We start from the raw sequence: 14115 nt of genomic DNA, 5'->3' as shown, positions 1-14115 counted from the left end.
AAAAAATTCAAAAAATCTGGCTTTTATTCCATGTTAAGATAAATCTTAAAAAATAAAACACAAGGGGCTGGAGAGATGGCTCAGAGGTTAGGAGTACTCTCTGCTCTTCCAGATGTCCTTAGTTCAATTCCCAGCAACCACATACATGGTGGCTCACAACCATCTGTAATGAGATCTGGTGCCCTCTTCCTGCCTGCAGGCATACATGCAGGCAGAGCATTGTATACATAATAAATAAAATTTAAAAAAATAAATAAAACACAAAAACTCTTTAGTCATCAAACGTGAGATGTAGGGACAATTAAGTTCTCCCCATCCGTGTTTATGTAACTACCCTGTACCTACTACTCAGATTAATATGGGAAAGTTGCAAACCTACTTCAAAGTTTCAAGAATTAACTTCTCAACAAATGTTAACACTGTAAAGTTTACCTATTGTCTCTGCATAAACATACATAAATATGCCGATTGTCAAGCCATTTGAAAGCTAGTTGCTGGCATCATTAAACTCCAATTTCAATTTGGGGCTGGATAGATGTAAAAACAAAGACACTCTCCCATACAACCACATAATCACACTCAACACACATACACGTAAGTCATGAGTGTGTCAGAAATGCATACTGGCAGGTGGTGTTGTTGCATACCTTTATCCCAGCACTCAGAAGGCAGAAGCAGGTGGATTTCTGTGAGTTCGAGGCCGGCCTGCTCTACAGAACAAATTCTATAAATGGCCAGGGTTCCATAAGAAACCCTTTCTTGAAGAAAAAAAAAGGGGGGGGGGAGCAAAACACAATTTATAGAAAAGAATATTTTATTGAAACAGTTTCTCAATTAACAATGGAACAAAGTACAATTTGATTCAAACCTGTCTAACCAGCCTGAACTGCTAATGAAAGAACTCAAACACACAGGAAGGGAAGGGGACTATATAGGACCTTTAGGTCTCTCTGCCAATGTGGCAAAAAGGGGAGTAGGGTGGGAGGGGGGAAGAAAAGACAAAATGACTGACATACCAGGTTTGCTTTGTCCCAGAAGTGGGGTAGCCCTAGCTCCTGCTACAGGTGCAATACTGGAGGACAGGCACTCTAGACATGGGCATCATGGGTAAGAGGCTTCCCCTCCTAGCAAGTACACTGGGGAGTTGAACCATGACTCTCTTCTTTACCCACAAAGCTTGCCTGAGAGTGAGGTGACATTTTTACATTCACACCATGGTCTCTAGTCCCTCAGAGTCTTGGAAAAGGGGCTCACAGTAGATAGCACGTTTTTGGTCAGCCCAGGGGGAAGCAGGAAAGAGCAAGAGAGAAGGGGTAGGTGTCAAAGGAACTGGGGATAAGGATTCCAAGTGCCTGCAAGATACTTGCACCCTTGCCAACCACTTCCGCACTTTCCTTGGCCCCAAAACCCACAGTAGGGGCTACAAGGCTTTCACATTCTCTCCTTCCACTGACAGTGCAGCCCCTTCTTACTTGCTCCAGCCACCAGGGGGCGCATGAACCATAAGAACATATTTACTCTACACAGTCCGGATGATGAAAGGCTTTGGGCTAGAAGACTACAGCCCAATCTGTACTGGGAAGGCAAAGACAGACAGAAGAGCCAAGGAGGAAGGGCAGGGGAAAGAGAAGACACAGAAGAGAAAAAGAGGCACTGGGAAGCCAAAGGTGGTGATGAGGCTCTGTAGACACTGGCCCAAACAGGACACTGATTTTGTGGAACAGCAAAGAATGAAATGATACTCAGAGAAGACTGGGCACTCTAGTGTCCCAAAATATCCTTCCCATTACCAGGTCTCCAACAACCACTGGCAGCCATTCTCTCATTTACCCACAGGCAAACAATTAAGACACAATAGTGATTTTTCCCAAACACAGGGCCAGAGAGTAGGAGACCAGAGCGTGGAGCTGGGGACAGAACTAGATCATTTCACTCATGGAGCTATTCCAGAAGGACTGCTGAGCAGCCACCTCCTGTGTCAGCTGAGAGAAGGAACTTGAGCCCCTAAGGGCAAAACCCACCCCTTGCCCCAACCCTGATGTATAATAAATAGAGGTGGTAGGAGAAGGGGCTGGAGGCGAGACAGTGGGGATACAGGAGGGGGGGGGTTATAGTTCATCATTCTTCGAAGACCGCTTCTGTCCTGCTGTCTGCTCTTTCGGTTCAGATTCTGTTGGGTGGTGGAGAAAGAAAAGGGAGAGAGGATAGGGCATAAGGCTCAACAGTCTGTTCCTTTCTTTCCTTCCATCCCTAACAAGCTGCCCAACACCCCATGTTTCACTTATTTTTTGGGGGGGTTCGAGGCTGTCCTGGAACTAGCTCTTGTAGACCAGGCTGGCTCACAGAGATCCGCCTGCCTCCCGAGTGCTGGGATTAAAGGTGTGCCACCAACGCCCGGCTCATGTTTCACTCTTACCTGCTCCAGGACCTCCTAATTCCAGAGGCTCAGAGTCTGTTGGTTCCGTAGCTGCATGTGAGAAGGAAAAAGTCAGTCACTAAAGAAGTGAGATGCCAATAAAGGATACAAATCCAGATGGTAAATGACACGTGAGACATATTTAGGGTCTCTGCTTTAAAAAAAAAAAAAAAAAATTTAATAATTATGGGTGTTTGCCCGCACGTATGTCTGCACACTATATATGTGCCTCAGAGACCAGAAGAGGGCTTGGATCCTCTACAAGTGGAAGTACAGACAACTGTGAGCCATCATGAAGGTGCTAGAAATACAAACTGGATTCTCTGGAAGAGCAGCCAGAACTCTTAAGCATCGAGGCATTTATCTCTCTAGTCCCCTTTCCAACACAATTCTTTTTTTTTTTTTCCAGATTTTTTTTTTTTATTTGAATTAGAAACAAGATTTTTGGTTTTTTCGAGACAGGGTTTCTCTGTGGCTTTGGAGGCTATCCTGGAACTAGCTCTTGTAGACCAGGCTGGTCTCGAACTCACAGAGATCCGCCTGCCTCTGCCTCCCGAGTGCTGGGATTCCTCCCCTACCACCCCCCAACCCCCGCAACTAAAACCCTACCTATCACATATCCTTTCTTCTATTCTTCCCCTGACTCAACCTTTCTGCTCCCTCATGACCTCTGCATCCTTCCTCTTCTTACCTTCTCATTCTCCTAGCTCCTTCCCCCCCTTTTCCTGTGCTCTCAATTTGCTCAGAGGATCTTGACCCTTTCCCCTTCTCCAGGGGACCAAGTATGTCTCTCTAAGGGTCCTCCTTGTTTCCTAGCTTCTCTGGCAGCCCACACAATTCTTAATTTTTATTTAGTTATTTGTTTGTTTGGATTTTCGAGACAGGGTTTCTATGTGGCTTTGGAGGCTGTCCTGGTACTAGCTCTTGTAGACCAGAGATCTGCCTGCCTCTGCCTCCCGAGCGCTGGGACTAAAGGCGTGTGCCACCACTGCACAGCTTAATCTTAAAAAATTAGATATATTCATTTTATGCGAGTATTGTGCCTGCAAAGACAGAAGAGAGCACTGAAACCCCTAGAACTAAAGTTACAGAAGGTTATGAGCCATAATGAGGGTGCTGGGAAGTGAACCTGGGTCCCCTGCAAGAGCAGTAAGTGTTAACAGCTGAACTAACCATCTCTCAGTAGCTTTGGCTGTCCTGGAACTTACTCTGTAGACCAGGCTGGCCTCAAACTCAGAGATCCTGTCTCTGCCTCTCCTGTACTGGGACTAAGGAAAGTACCACCATGCCCAGAAAAATCTTTGCTTTAAGATAAAAAAAAAAACCCGGCACGCCTTTAGACCCAGCACTCGGGAGGCAGAGGCAGGTGGATCTATGTGAGTTCGAGGCCAGCCTGATCTACAAAGCTACAGAGAAACAATGTCTTAAAAAATATCAATACTTTTAAAAATTAAAGGCCAACCATAATTCATGGGCTGACTGGAAATGGGCTATGTCTGCCAGTTTGCCTGCCCCCAGATTTATGAAATATCCCATTCCAAACCAGTTTCCCCAACTCACTAGTCTCTTCTTTGTCAGGTTCTAAAATGGGCTTTGCCTCTTCAGGCTGACCTAGAGGGAAACCAAAAGTTAAGAGTTAGCGGCAGCCTTAGGAGACATGGGCGGCTTTTCTTTGTCCACGGTGACTGAAACAAACCAAACACCCTTTCCCCTCACCTGCAGGTGGAATGACCTTCTCCTCTTGGTCACCAGCAGTAGCATTGAGGGGAGGTTCTGTCCGGGTGCCATTCTTGTCCTTGGGTCGTGGCCGGGGCTTGGTAAACTTGGCCTTATTGAGCAGATACTGTACCTCACGGTCCAGGGCCATCATCTTGGCCTCAATGTCTTTTGAAAGCAGCACAGGCTTCTCTGTGGCAGGAAGCTTAGCCTGCTCAGCCAGAGTTGCATTCTTCCAGGCCTGTCGGTGAGGTCAGGGAAGATTCAGAACTAGCCATGGATTTGGCAGGTGACACTTTCAACCAGTTAAGGCAATTCCTGCTGACTGAAAATCACCCCGCCACCCTCAGTGTCCCAGGGTACCAGCTAAAGTGTCCAGTCACATAGCCAAAGTGATTACCCAGGTGTCATTGATGACTTTCTCTAACGTTGTCATCTCCACCTCAGTGAAGATCTGGTCCATCTCTGGGATGAGCCGGGCACCCCTAGAAGCCAAAGAGGAGAAGATCAGGCTACTGCAGAGGTCCTGGGCCGGAGGAACAGGTAGCTGACAAAAAGGGGAATTGTGGTCTCAGCAGGATTACAAGGGAAGAAAGGATGCAGGGCATGCGTACTTGAGGAAAATGCTGGAGTGGTTGAGGAGATTATCCAGAGCTGAAAGCCGTTCAGGCCATTTTCTGCGCTCTTCCACCCGAAAAAACAGCCCTTGGCACAGTTTTTTCAGTTCAGCCAGCTTCTCCTTCAACATCTGATGGACATAAGAAGGAGGGCTGAAGTGGTAGCAGGAGCCCCGTGGACCCAGTCCTGCATCTTGCTTCCTGGCCTGACACCCCAGTTCTTTGTACTATGATCTAGGAGGGAAGGCCAGCACTCCCGTCTGCCATCTGCCATATCCCAGAAAGGCCCTCACCACAGTTGTGGCTCCGAACCCCTCGTCCTCCAGCCAGGTAGAAGTGGCGCTGAGTTTCCCAGAGATCTCCTCCCGCTGTTCTTCAGTGGACACTTCCTGGTACTCAGGCTGGTAGAGCTTGTCCTAGTAAAGGACACAAATCCATGCATGCAGTGAGCTTTGGGGCAAGGAACAGAGCCACATGCCCCCAAGTGCAAGTTCCGGGAGCAGGGAATGCTTGCTGTTTCTTGCCTGCTAACCTGGGTCTCAAAGATAAAAGCTTCCAAGCTGTTGGCAGCTTTCTCTCTTTCCTGCTTTTCCAGGTCTCTGAGGGTCAAGTCCTCAAGTCTGTGGGATGAACAAAAGGCAGGGTTAAGGTGGGGCTGGACCTTGGAGTCCTTCCAGCCTTTCCACACCCTGCCCACCTTCCACACATACGCAACACTTACTTCTTCACAGAATGAGCCAGCTCATCCTCTGGCAAGTCTGGCAGGTCCAAGACAGCCAGCTCCACACCTATCTCCTCTACCATTTTCTGCTTCCGGGCAGGTTTCTGCTTTTTTTCTTCTTCAGGAGCTGGAGGGACACCCTCAGGCCCTGACTGCCCCTTCTCTTCGGGCTTCTGAGTAGAAAGGGTAGTAATGACAGGAAAAACATTAGCTGCCCCATCCTCCATGGGGCACTGACAAAGCAGCTCCCATTTACTCATTAGCCCCTGGGTTCCACCGTCTTCTGCTGCAGGTAGCTCACCTGAGCTTCAGACTTTCCCCCACTTTCTTTTTCATCAGGTTTTTCTCCCTCAGGAGCTGCATCACCCTTAGGCTCAGGGGGTGGAGGCTGAGAGGTATCTTCCACAGGGGCTTCAGTTTCCTCCTTAAGGTCCCCCTGCTCTCCAGGTTCATCCTTGCTCCCCTCAGTAGGGCTTTCCTCTTCCTCCTGGGAAACAGTACAGATATACAGCACTAGCTGAGCTGATGGCCATACTTAGCCTTGACCATATCAACTCATCTACTTGGAAACACTGCTCAGAATAAAGCTTGGGGAAAAGCAAATGACACCTGTGGGCAAAAAGGCACTGCTGGGATTTGCAGCGATACAAGTGAACAAAGGGAAGGTAGGTGGGAATGAGAACAATAACTCTTACGTCTGGTACAGGCTCCTAGTCTGATGGAGCAGGAGTAGGGCAACCTGACATAAGCTGAGACAAGATGAGGACCACTGAAGTTCAGGCAACTGTGATGCCCACCTGATTCTGCCTACACTACCCCAGCTCCACCCCTTTGCTATTTCCTATGCTTCTTTGCCCTTACCTGTACAGCATCAGTACCATTCTCTTTGGCATCTGACGAGGTACCACCTCCAAACAGGCTGGATATGGTGTTGCCAAGCTCTAGAATGAAAGAAGCCCAGAGGTTCAAGAGGAAATCAAGCCTGTGGGCACTGTGAACCACTCCCTACTCCAACAATGCCACTGCCTCCCCAAGCACACATGCGTGTCTACTCTCGATTGCTCACGCACATGTGCGTGCTCACACAGGAGCCCATTTGTATCTTACTGGTAAGAGTAGATTCTTCTTCTGGGCTGTCCTCCACCAGGGTCTCAAATACAGACTCCACCTATTTTGAAATAGGTTCAATATAAGAACTGTATAGTAACCCACACTGTACATTGCTTAAGCATGCACTAGGAATACAGGATGACTTGCAGCTGTGTGTGGGACCACTTCCCCACTTTCCTTTTCTAAGACTCCTAGATAGCCACACCACCTTTAAGTGCCAGCCCTCCCAGGATAGTCTCTCACTCTTTCCTTACATCCCTCCATGTCTCCACTTGGTAATACATAATACAATGGACCACAGTTTCCCAGTGTGCCAGAAGATATTAACTCAAAATTACTCTTTAGAAATGGGCTTATCTGGGGGCTGAAGAACTGGCTCAGCAGCTAACAACGTGGGCTGATTTTCCAGAGAACCCAGGTATACACCCAGCACTGACAAGGCGGCTCCAACTCCAGTTCCAGATCATCTGACACCCTCTTTTGGTCTCCTTGAGCATCAGACACACATATGATGCAGACATATGTGCAGGTAAAATATCCATACATATTTTATTTTAAATTAAATTTAAAAAGGGGTTTCTCAGCTGGGCAGTGGTGGTGCATGCCTTTCCTCCCAGCACTTGGGAAGCAGAGGCAGGCAGATCTCTGAATCAGAGCCCAGCCCTGGTCTACAGAGAGTTCTAGGGCAGCCAGGGATACACAGAGAAACCCCATCTCAAAAATTAAATAAATAAAATAATATAAATAAAAAATAAAAAAGGAGGGGTGGGGTGGGGAGTTCTCTGGGCTGGCAAAATGGCTTAGTAGGTAAAAGGTACTTATTCTCATTAAAGGTAAAAGAAAACCAACTCATTTCCTCTGGCCTTCATGTGTACTGTGGCATGCTTGCACCCCAACCCCATCATATAAACAAATACTCAAAAATTGTTAAGGGGTAATCAAGTTACAGTGACCACCAAAACACGGTGGCCACAAAGATCCCCACTGTTGCACTGTGTTTAAAGCCAAGATTCATTCCATCTGCTCCCAAAACGCTTTGTGCTTAGCCTATGGAACCCACTCTGGGAGGGGGTGGGGTGCAAAGGAACCTCTGATAAGGGTTCCCTTTTGCTCTCACCCTGTCTAAACTGAGCACCCCACTCTCATCCAGGTTGAAGTGGGCCTTGATGCCTTTGGACTCATAGTCGGGATATTTCTTGAAGCTCTCTCCAACACCTTTTAGCTTCACTGTAGTCAGATTTTGAGAGCCAAATACCCTGGTTGGGAAGGAAAAGAAGAGTTTGAGGAGACCCATCTGCCCCAACCCCAACTCCAGACCATGTGGCCTGCTGGCATGAGATATCTGGGGCTCTAGACAGGACACTCAGAACGATGGACTCTCTCTCCATGACAGGCTGTTCACACCTTGACCCTGACCCACCTTCAGCCCTCTAAGTCCCACACTCCCTCCCCATCCTTGTCATTCATCTGGCAGGCACACCTCCCACACTCTCTGGAGGAGCCATCCTGCCCCCGCCCCTCACCGAAGATCCTCAGGCCCCAGGAAGCCCAGGTCACCGTAGTTGATGTGAAAGTTGAAATCATGGCTGTAGCGGTTAAAGGTGATGACTTTGCGCTGAGGGTAGGGCCCCATTCGGGAGAAGAGCACACGTTTATTGTGCTTCAGGCTTCGAACCCCAGGTTCCTCCTCCACTTCCCTTGTGAACTCCACCTACACAACAGGCAAAGAGAAGTGCAGTGAAGAACCAGGGAAGGTTCTGTGGGTAGGAGAGAGAGCTTGGAATCTCTCTTGGTATAAAGAAAAAGGGGTAAATTGAGGTGAACAGAGATCTCACTTGGAGAAGCAAAGGGAGCATGCCCCCTGGGCAAGCTTACCAGGATGGGGTAGATGACGGCATCCCGCACAACAAACGGCTTCACCTTGAAGGCTTTGCTGAGTGCTGCTGCCTGGTACACAGCCCCCATGGCAGCTGCTTCATCTGCATTGATGTTCTTTCCTAGTTCCTCCCTAGGAGACACAAGCTTCAGCATTATCCACCGGGGAGTGAGTCTCCCCCACTCACTCCTGTAGCTGCCCAGCCTACAGCTAGGCAGAACTAGACTCCATACCTAGTCCCCACACCATACTCACTTGCCCACAGCCTTTAGCAGCACCTCTTGAACTTTGGGAACACGAGTGGCCCCACCCACCAGGATCACCTGTTCAATCTCATCCTGCAGAAGGGGAAGGGGAGACAAAGGAGTTAGTGCCCTTTCTCAGAACTGGCCTTTCCCTTTGGGTATCCCATGCACTCCTATGGGCACCTTGGCCTCCCTCATGCCCTCACCAAGCTCATCTCGGCACTCTGGAGGGCCTGCTGAACAGGCCCAGGCACTCTTTCAAACAAGTCTGCACACAACTCCTCGAACTCCACTCGAGTCACTTTCGCCTTGAAGTCCACATCATCCATCAAGCCCTCAATCTGTGGGAAGAGGTATCTGTTTAGAGGTTCTTACTAGATCCTCTTCTCTGGGCAAAGGAAGACAGAGTTCAAGAAGAAAGGCCCTCCAGCCTCGTGGAGAGGAGCCTCAAGCCTGCCCTCCACCAAGCTCCCACGTGGGCACCTGTGCCATGTGATCAGCATTAGCGCTCAAGACGGTTTTAAGGCGATTGGCTTCCCGAAGCAGCTTGGCCATAGCACGTGGATTTTCCCGAACATCCTTGGCTTTCTGGCCCTTGCGTTGCTCATTGAAGAGCTTCGCCAGGTGTTCTCGCAGCCGAAGCTCCATCTCTAAGCCCCCCAGGGTTCGGTCAAACCTGTTCAAGAAAGGGAGCAGGTCAAGAGTAAGTAAGAACACAGAGGGTCCTCCCACTAGCTCAAGAGACAACAGCAATGCAGAGTAGCAACTCATCTATCTATTCACTCAGGATATTGGGGATCAACTATTTGAATGTCAACAATGGGAAATCACAGAAAATGTTTTAAAAAAGAAGCACCCAGCATTAGGGAGGCAGAGGCAGGCAGATTGAGTTTGAGGCTAGTCTGCTCTACAGACTCCTAGACTAGCCAGGGCTATATAGTGAGACCATATCTCAAAATGAATGAAGAAAAACAGATGAACACACACAAGCCTGCACTACTCAGAGCAGGCAGAGAAACGTTCCCTGAAGCAGCACACTGAAACTGAAACCTCAACAACAGCTGGAGTTGATTAAGGATAGAAGAGAGCAAAGAGGGCCAGCTCAGCAGTGGTGGCGCACGCCTTTAAACCCATCACTTGGGAGGCAGAGACAGGCAAATCTCTGTGAGTTCCAAACAGGTGAGCTATGTAGTGAGACCATCTCCAAAACAGGGTCAAAGAGCTCAGCCACAGTTGCAGGAGGCAGGGCTCAAACAGGCACAATGAGGAGATCACTGGTATTTCATTTGTTCATCTCTGTCGCGGTGCTCTGGACTGAGACGAGGGCCCATGAATAATAGTAGGTAAGTCCCCACTATTGAGCTGCTGTTCTTACATCAGTACCCTAAAAAAACCTACTAGCTCAACAGTGAGGAGCTGAAAAGAGATTTTGTTTTTTCATAGGGGGTCTCGTGTATTCTAGGTTGGCCTAGGATTCTATAAATAGCTAAAGATGATTTACAATTTCTGAGTCTCCTACCTCCATGCCTTGTTTAGGAAGTTTTTTTTGTTTTTTTTTTTTGTTGTTGTTGTTTAATTCTGTAGGTCAGGAGGCAGAGGCAGGACTGCCAGAAGTTTTCCACAAACCTGGTCAACACACTAAATTCCAGAAATATATAGTTCAATAGCAGAATGCTCATGTAGCATTCTGTGTACTATGTACTCTAAGTTAAACCTCAGGAAAAAGAAAGGGGGGAAGAAAGAGAAATAATGACTGTGATATAGGTCAAGAAAGCCAAGAAGCAATTGCACCTGACCCTCAACCTGTATGTACTCTCATGGATTTCTTTAGAACATGTTCAGGAAGTTCCCTGCTTTTCAAACTCCCTGAACTGTCCCCCTCTCTCTCCTGCTTTCACTTCTTCTTTGGGAGCAGCCTCCCAGAGTAACTGGCGCTGTATCCAGGAAGGGTGTCCCTTCAGGGATCAGAAAAAAGCACCTGAAATCCAGGAAGCACCCCCTGAGGCCTTAGGAACTTACCCCACACCCCGGATCTGCAGTTGTGGTTGCATCCCAGCCTCCTTAGTCTTCACTGTTTGGTAGGTCACAATGGTGCACACGGTGCTGCCTGAGCCCATATCATAGAACATGACATTCTGTGGAGACACCAAGGGCACTGTCATGGGAACCTTATCAAATGCAGGATGCCTGTCCCCCTGCCTGCCTGGAAACAAAGAGCTGTCGTCTTTTACCATAAAGCTGACTAGTTTCAATGGGGACTGAAAGGAAGCTACTGCTACTTTGTCAAGGATGGCCAAGCAAACAAGATGTACAACGGGCCAAGGACCCTCTAATCAATCTCACACTGAGCTCCTTGTGTATCAAGTGGTCAGGAGGCCTCCTTGGCTCACCTGTGCAGTGGAATTGATATCTTTCCGTCGGAAGACACCATAGCTGAGGGCAGTGGCAGTGTTGTCATTGATGAGCTGCAGCACTTTGAGACCAGCCATTCGAGCAGCCTGCAGCACAGCTCGGCGCTCAGCCTGGTTGAAAAAGGCTGGCACGGTGATCACAGCATCCTTAATGGGTTGTTCTATAGAAGACAAAAGATCAGGGGCTGGAGAGATGGCTCAGAGGTCCTGAGTTCAATTCCCAGCAACCACATGGTGGTTCACAGCCATTTGTAATGAGATCTGGTGCCCTCTTCTGGTGTGCAGATATACATGGAAGCAGAATGTTGCATACACAATAAATAAATAAATAAATAAATAAAATCTTAAAAAAATAAAATAAAAGAATAAAAGAAGACAAAAGATCAGGATCTCACCAACTCTAAACCTCAGGCCAGGGTTTCCAGATTGAGTATGACTGACTCTGAGCCAGGTAGTTCTCTCTGGCTGGGGCCTATCTCATACATTACAGGGTGTTTACTAGTCTCCCTGACAGTTTAAGACAATCAAATGTATCTTCAGACATAGTCCAATTTTCGCTAAGAAATAAAAGTGCCCCTGCTTGATAAGTCACTGCAGATTTTGGTGAACCTCACTGCCACTAGTCCCATCTTAACTACTCACCAGCAAAATCTTCAGCCAAGGAACGGGAGTAGTTCAGAACCATGCCCAACACCTCCTCAGGAGAGAACTGCAGCTGCCTGAGGAGAGAAGGAGTTGAAACAAGGGAAGCAAAACACCAAGACCAACTCATGAATATATGCCAACAAGGAGCCCAGGAGGGCTACTGAGCCCACCTTCCCCAACTGGACACTCACGGACTGATCTGGAAGCGCACAGTCTGCCTCTGTGGGTCAATATTTAGCTCATGTTCTGGGAAACGGTCCCGATAAAGGGCCACATGAGGGTTATCTGCCTGCTTTCCTAGGAGGTGCTGGAAATAACGGAGTGTAGCCTTTGGGTTCTTGATGGCCTGAAAGGAGAAAACCCAGCAGGTTTTTAGACCCAAATTCAGCTTAGCCTGCCTCTTACATCATCAAGACAGATAAGACACCAGCCTCTGGAGGAACCAATCTGGTTATGGGGTTGCTACTCACCATGCCAGCTGCACTGTCACCTAAAAACCTTTCATTTTCTTTCAAGGTCACAGTCACTGGTGTTTTCCTCCGAGATTCCCTAAAAAAAAAAAAAAAAAAGCATTAGCCTAGCTTCCTGCAGCATGGTATGAACCCAGAAGCCTCCAGCTCTCACATACCCAATTCTGTTTTGGACACTACAAATTATATACACACTCTTGACACAGATCTATCCTTACTTGTTCAACACAATCTCCATGGGCACTCCAGGCTTGACAATGGCCACCTTCATGGATTCACTGCCCAGATCCACAGACATCACAGCCAACGTGTCTGAAGGAAAAATAGAAAGTATGATTATCTCTGCTTCTCACATCTTCCTGATCTAATAAAGTAGTCTCTGTTCTATGGAGAAAGATGGCAAAGAAAGGAAAAAGCCTAGCTCTGGCAACCTGACATACCCAAGTAGGCACCTTTTACCCTCTTACTACTAATTTATTCTTTTGATTCCTTTGCCAGGTACATACCACTCAGTGCCAACAGGTCTGCCAAGAGGATAGCCACCAAGGTCCAACAGAGAAGCCTCCTTGGCCTCTGCCTTCTCACTGTGGCTGCCATCGCGACCCTTGCAGAGAAGGAAAAACACTTGTAACTGGATGCTCTGAGTGAAGAAGGAAACACAGCCACATCCCAGAACAGACAAGCTCTAAGATTCCTATCTGCTGCACTTTTGGCTAAAGGCAGAGCAGCCACACTCCTTTCCCTTCCCTCCTGAGGAGTTTCAGTCATTCTAAACATCCTCCCAAGTGTCCCATATTTCGACCTAGGCAAAAGGGCCCGGATCCTTAGCTCCACCACATCTTTAGACAAATAGGAAGGAGCCTTTGACTTCTTTATGTCTACGCAAAGGCAAGTAACTGGGGCACCACAGCACTGTGCGCGCTGACAGACACCTGGAGCTGGGCCAGGGACCCTCGAAACCTGTTCAACTACCTCAGACCTGGAGCTCCCCTGGTGGTGGGGAAAGACAGACTGGGCATGGACAGGAACTGGAAGGTGATGACGTTGGGGATGGCTGGCATGGAAGGACCTGATCCCTCCTCTGCATCCCTTGAGTATTGCCCGGCCCACCTTCTCTGCCCATCCCACTCCTGGGCCCCGCTGCCCACGCAGACGCGGTGCGGGCTAAGGTTACTGGAGGGGCGAGTGTTCACCCAAACCTCACCTGACGAAGGTGGAAGATCCCACTCCCGGAAATGGATTCGGCCCTCCCCGAGCGCGAGGAGACAGCCCAGCGACTGGACTGCAGGGCCGAAGGCACCGGTATCCGTGCGGCCCTCACTCCCGCTACCGGCCCGCCCCCGAAATTAGCACGCTGCCTCCCCTAGGAGACGCGGCCCGGCTGCGGCTCCATCCTCACCCCCGCTCCCTCTGGCCTTCAGCTCCTGCGGCCCTCGCTCCGAGATCAACGCGGCGCGCACGTACCCACACGGCCAGCAGCACGACCCTAACCCCAGGCCCTTCACAAGCCCCCTCCGTTTGCAAACTGTTACAGTAGCCACCAACCTCTCCCGGCGTCTCGCGCACCAGCCGGCCCCGGACGCGGCGCACGCTCATTGGCGCCTTGGCTGCCCGGCCCTGCGCCGCACACCTGGCCCCACCCCTGCGGCCCTGCGCGCGTCGCCATTGGGCCACGTATAGGCCCGCCCCTTCTCCGGCTCCGCCCCCGAGGCGGCCGCGGGGCCTGAGCACCGGTTGGAACAAAACCGCCAGCGCCGGCTGCTGATTGGGCCACGTCACGGTTCGCGGCCGGGCTGCTCCTCGCGGGACTTGTGCCAGCCTCAGTGCTAGACGCTTCGTTGCCGAGGCCCAGCGGATCCCCGCGTGCGAGCCGGCGCTGCCCGAGTGT

The 14115-nt window shown here is 49.4% G+C and overlaps 1 protein-coding gene across 1 annotated transcript; it reads right to left on the bottom strand.

The window, feature by feature from the left end:
* Nucleotides 1–1563: 1563 nt before the first annotated feature.
* On the bottom strand, nucleotides 1564–13817 carry Hyou1 (hypoxia up-regulated 1; the record flags this gene model as incomplete). The annotated part of the gene is given in 26 exon segments (NM_001246741.1): nucleotides 1564–2170; nucleotides 2417–2467; nucleotides 3977–4027; nucleotides 4133–4373; nucleotides 4533–4617; nucleotides 4747–4880; nucleotides 5043–5165; nucleotides 5282–5369; nucleotides 5471–5643; nucleotides 5772–5957; nucleotides 6332–6411; nucleotides 6578–6638; nucleotides 7698–7836; nucleotides 8104–8291; nucleotides 8456–8588; nucleotides 8712–8794; nucleotides 8908–9042; nucleotides 9185–9377; nucleotides 10721–10836; nucleotides 11092–11273; nucleotides 11755–11831; nucleotides 11949–12103; nucleotides 12228–12306; nucleotides 12446–12539; nucleotides 12734–12831; nucleotides 13773–13817. Coding segments are annotated over 25 exon segments (3000 nt in total). The 5' UTR covers nucleotides 12825–12831; nucleotides 13773–13817.
* Between the last annotated feature and the right edge of the window lie 298 nt (nucleotides 13818–14115).

This window comes from Cricetulus griseus, chromosome 4 (genome assembly GCF_003668045.3).
Source record: "Cricetulus griseus strain 17A/GY chromosome 4, alternate assembly CriGri-PICRH-1.0, whole genome shotgun sequence".
NCBI classification, from domain to species: Eukaryota; Metazoa; Chordata; class Mammalia; order Rodentia; family Cricetidae; genus Cricetulus; species Cricetulus griseus.
This window is presented reverse-complemented; position numbering and strand designations above follow the sequence as displayed.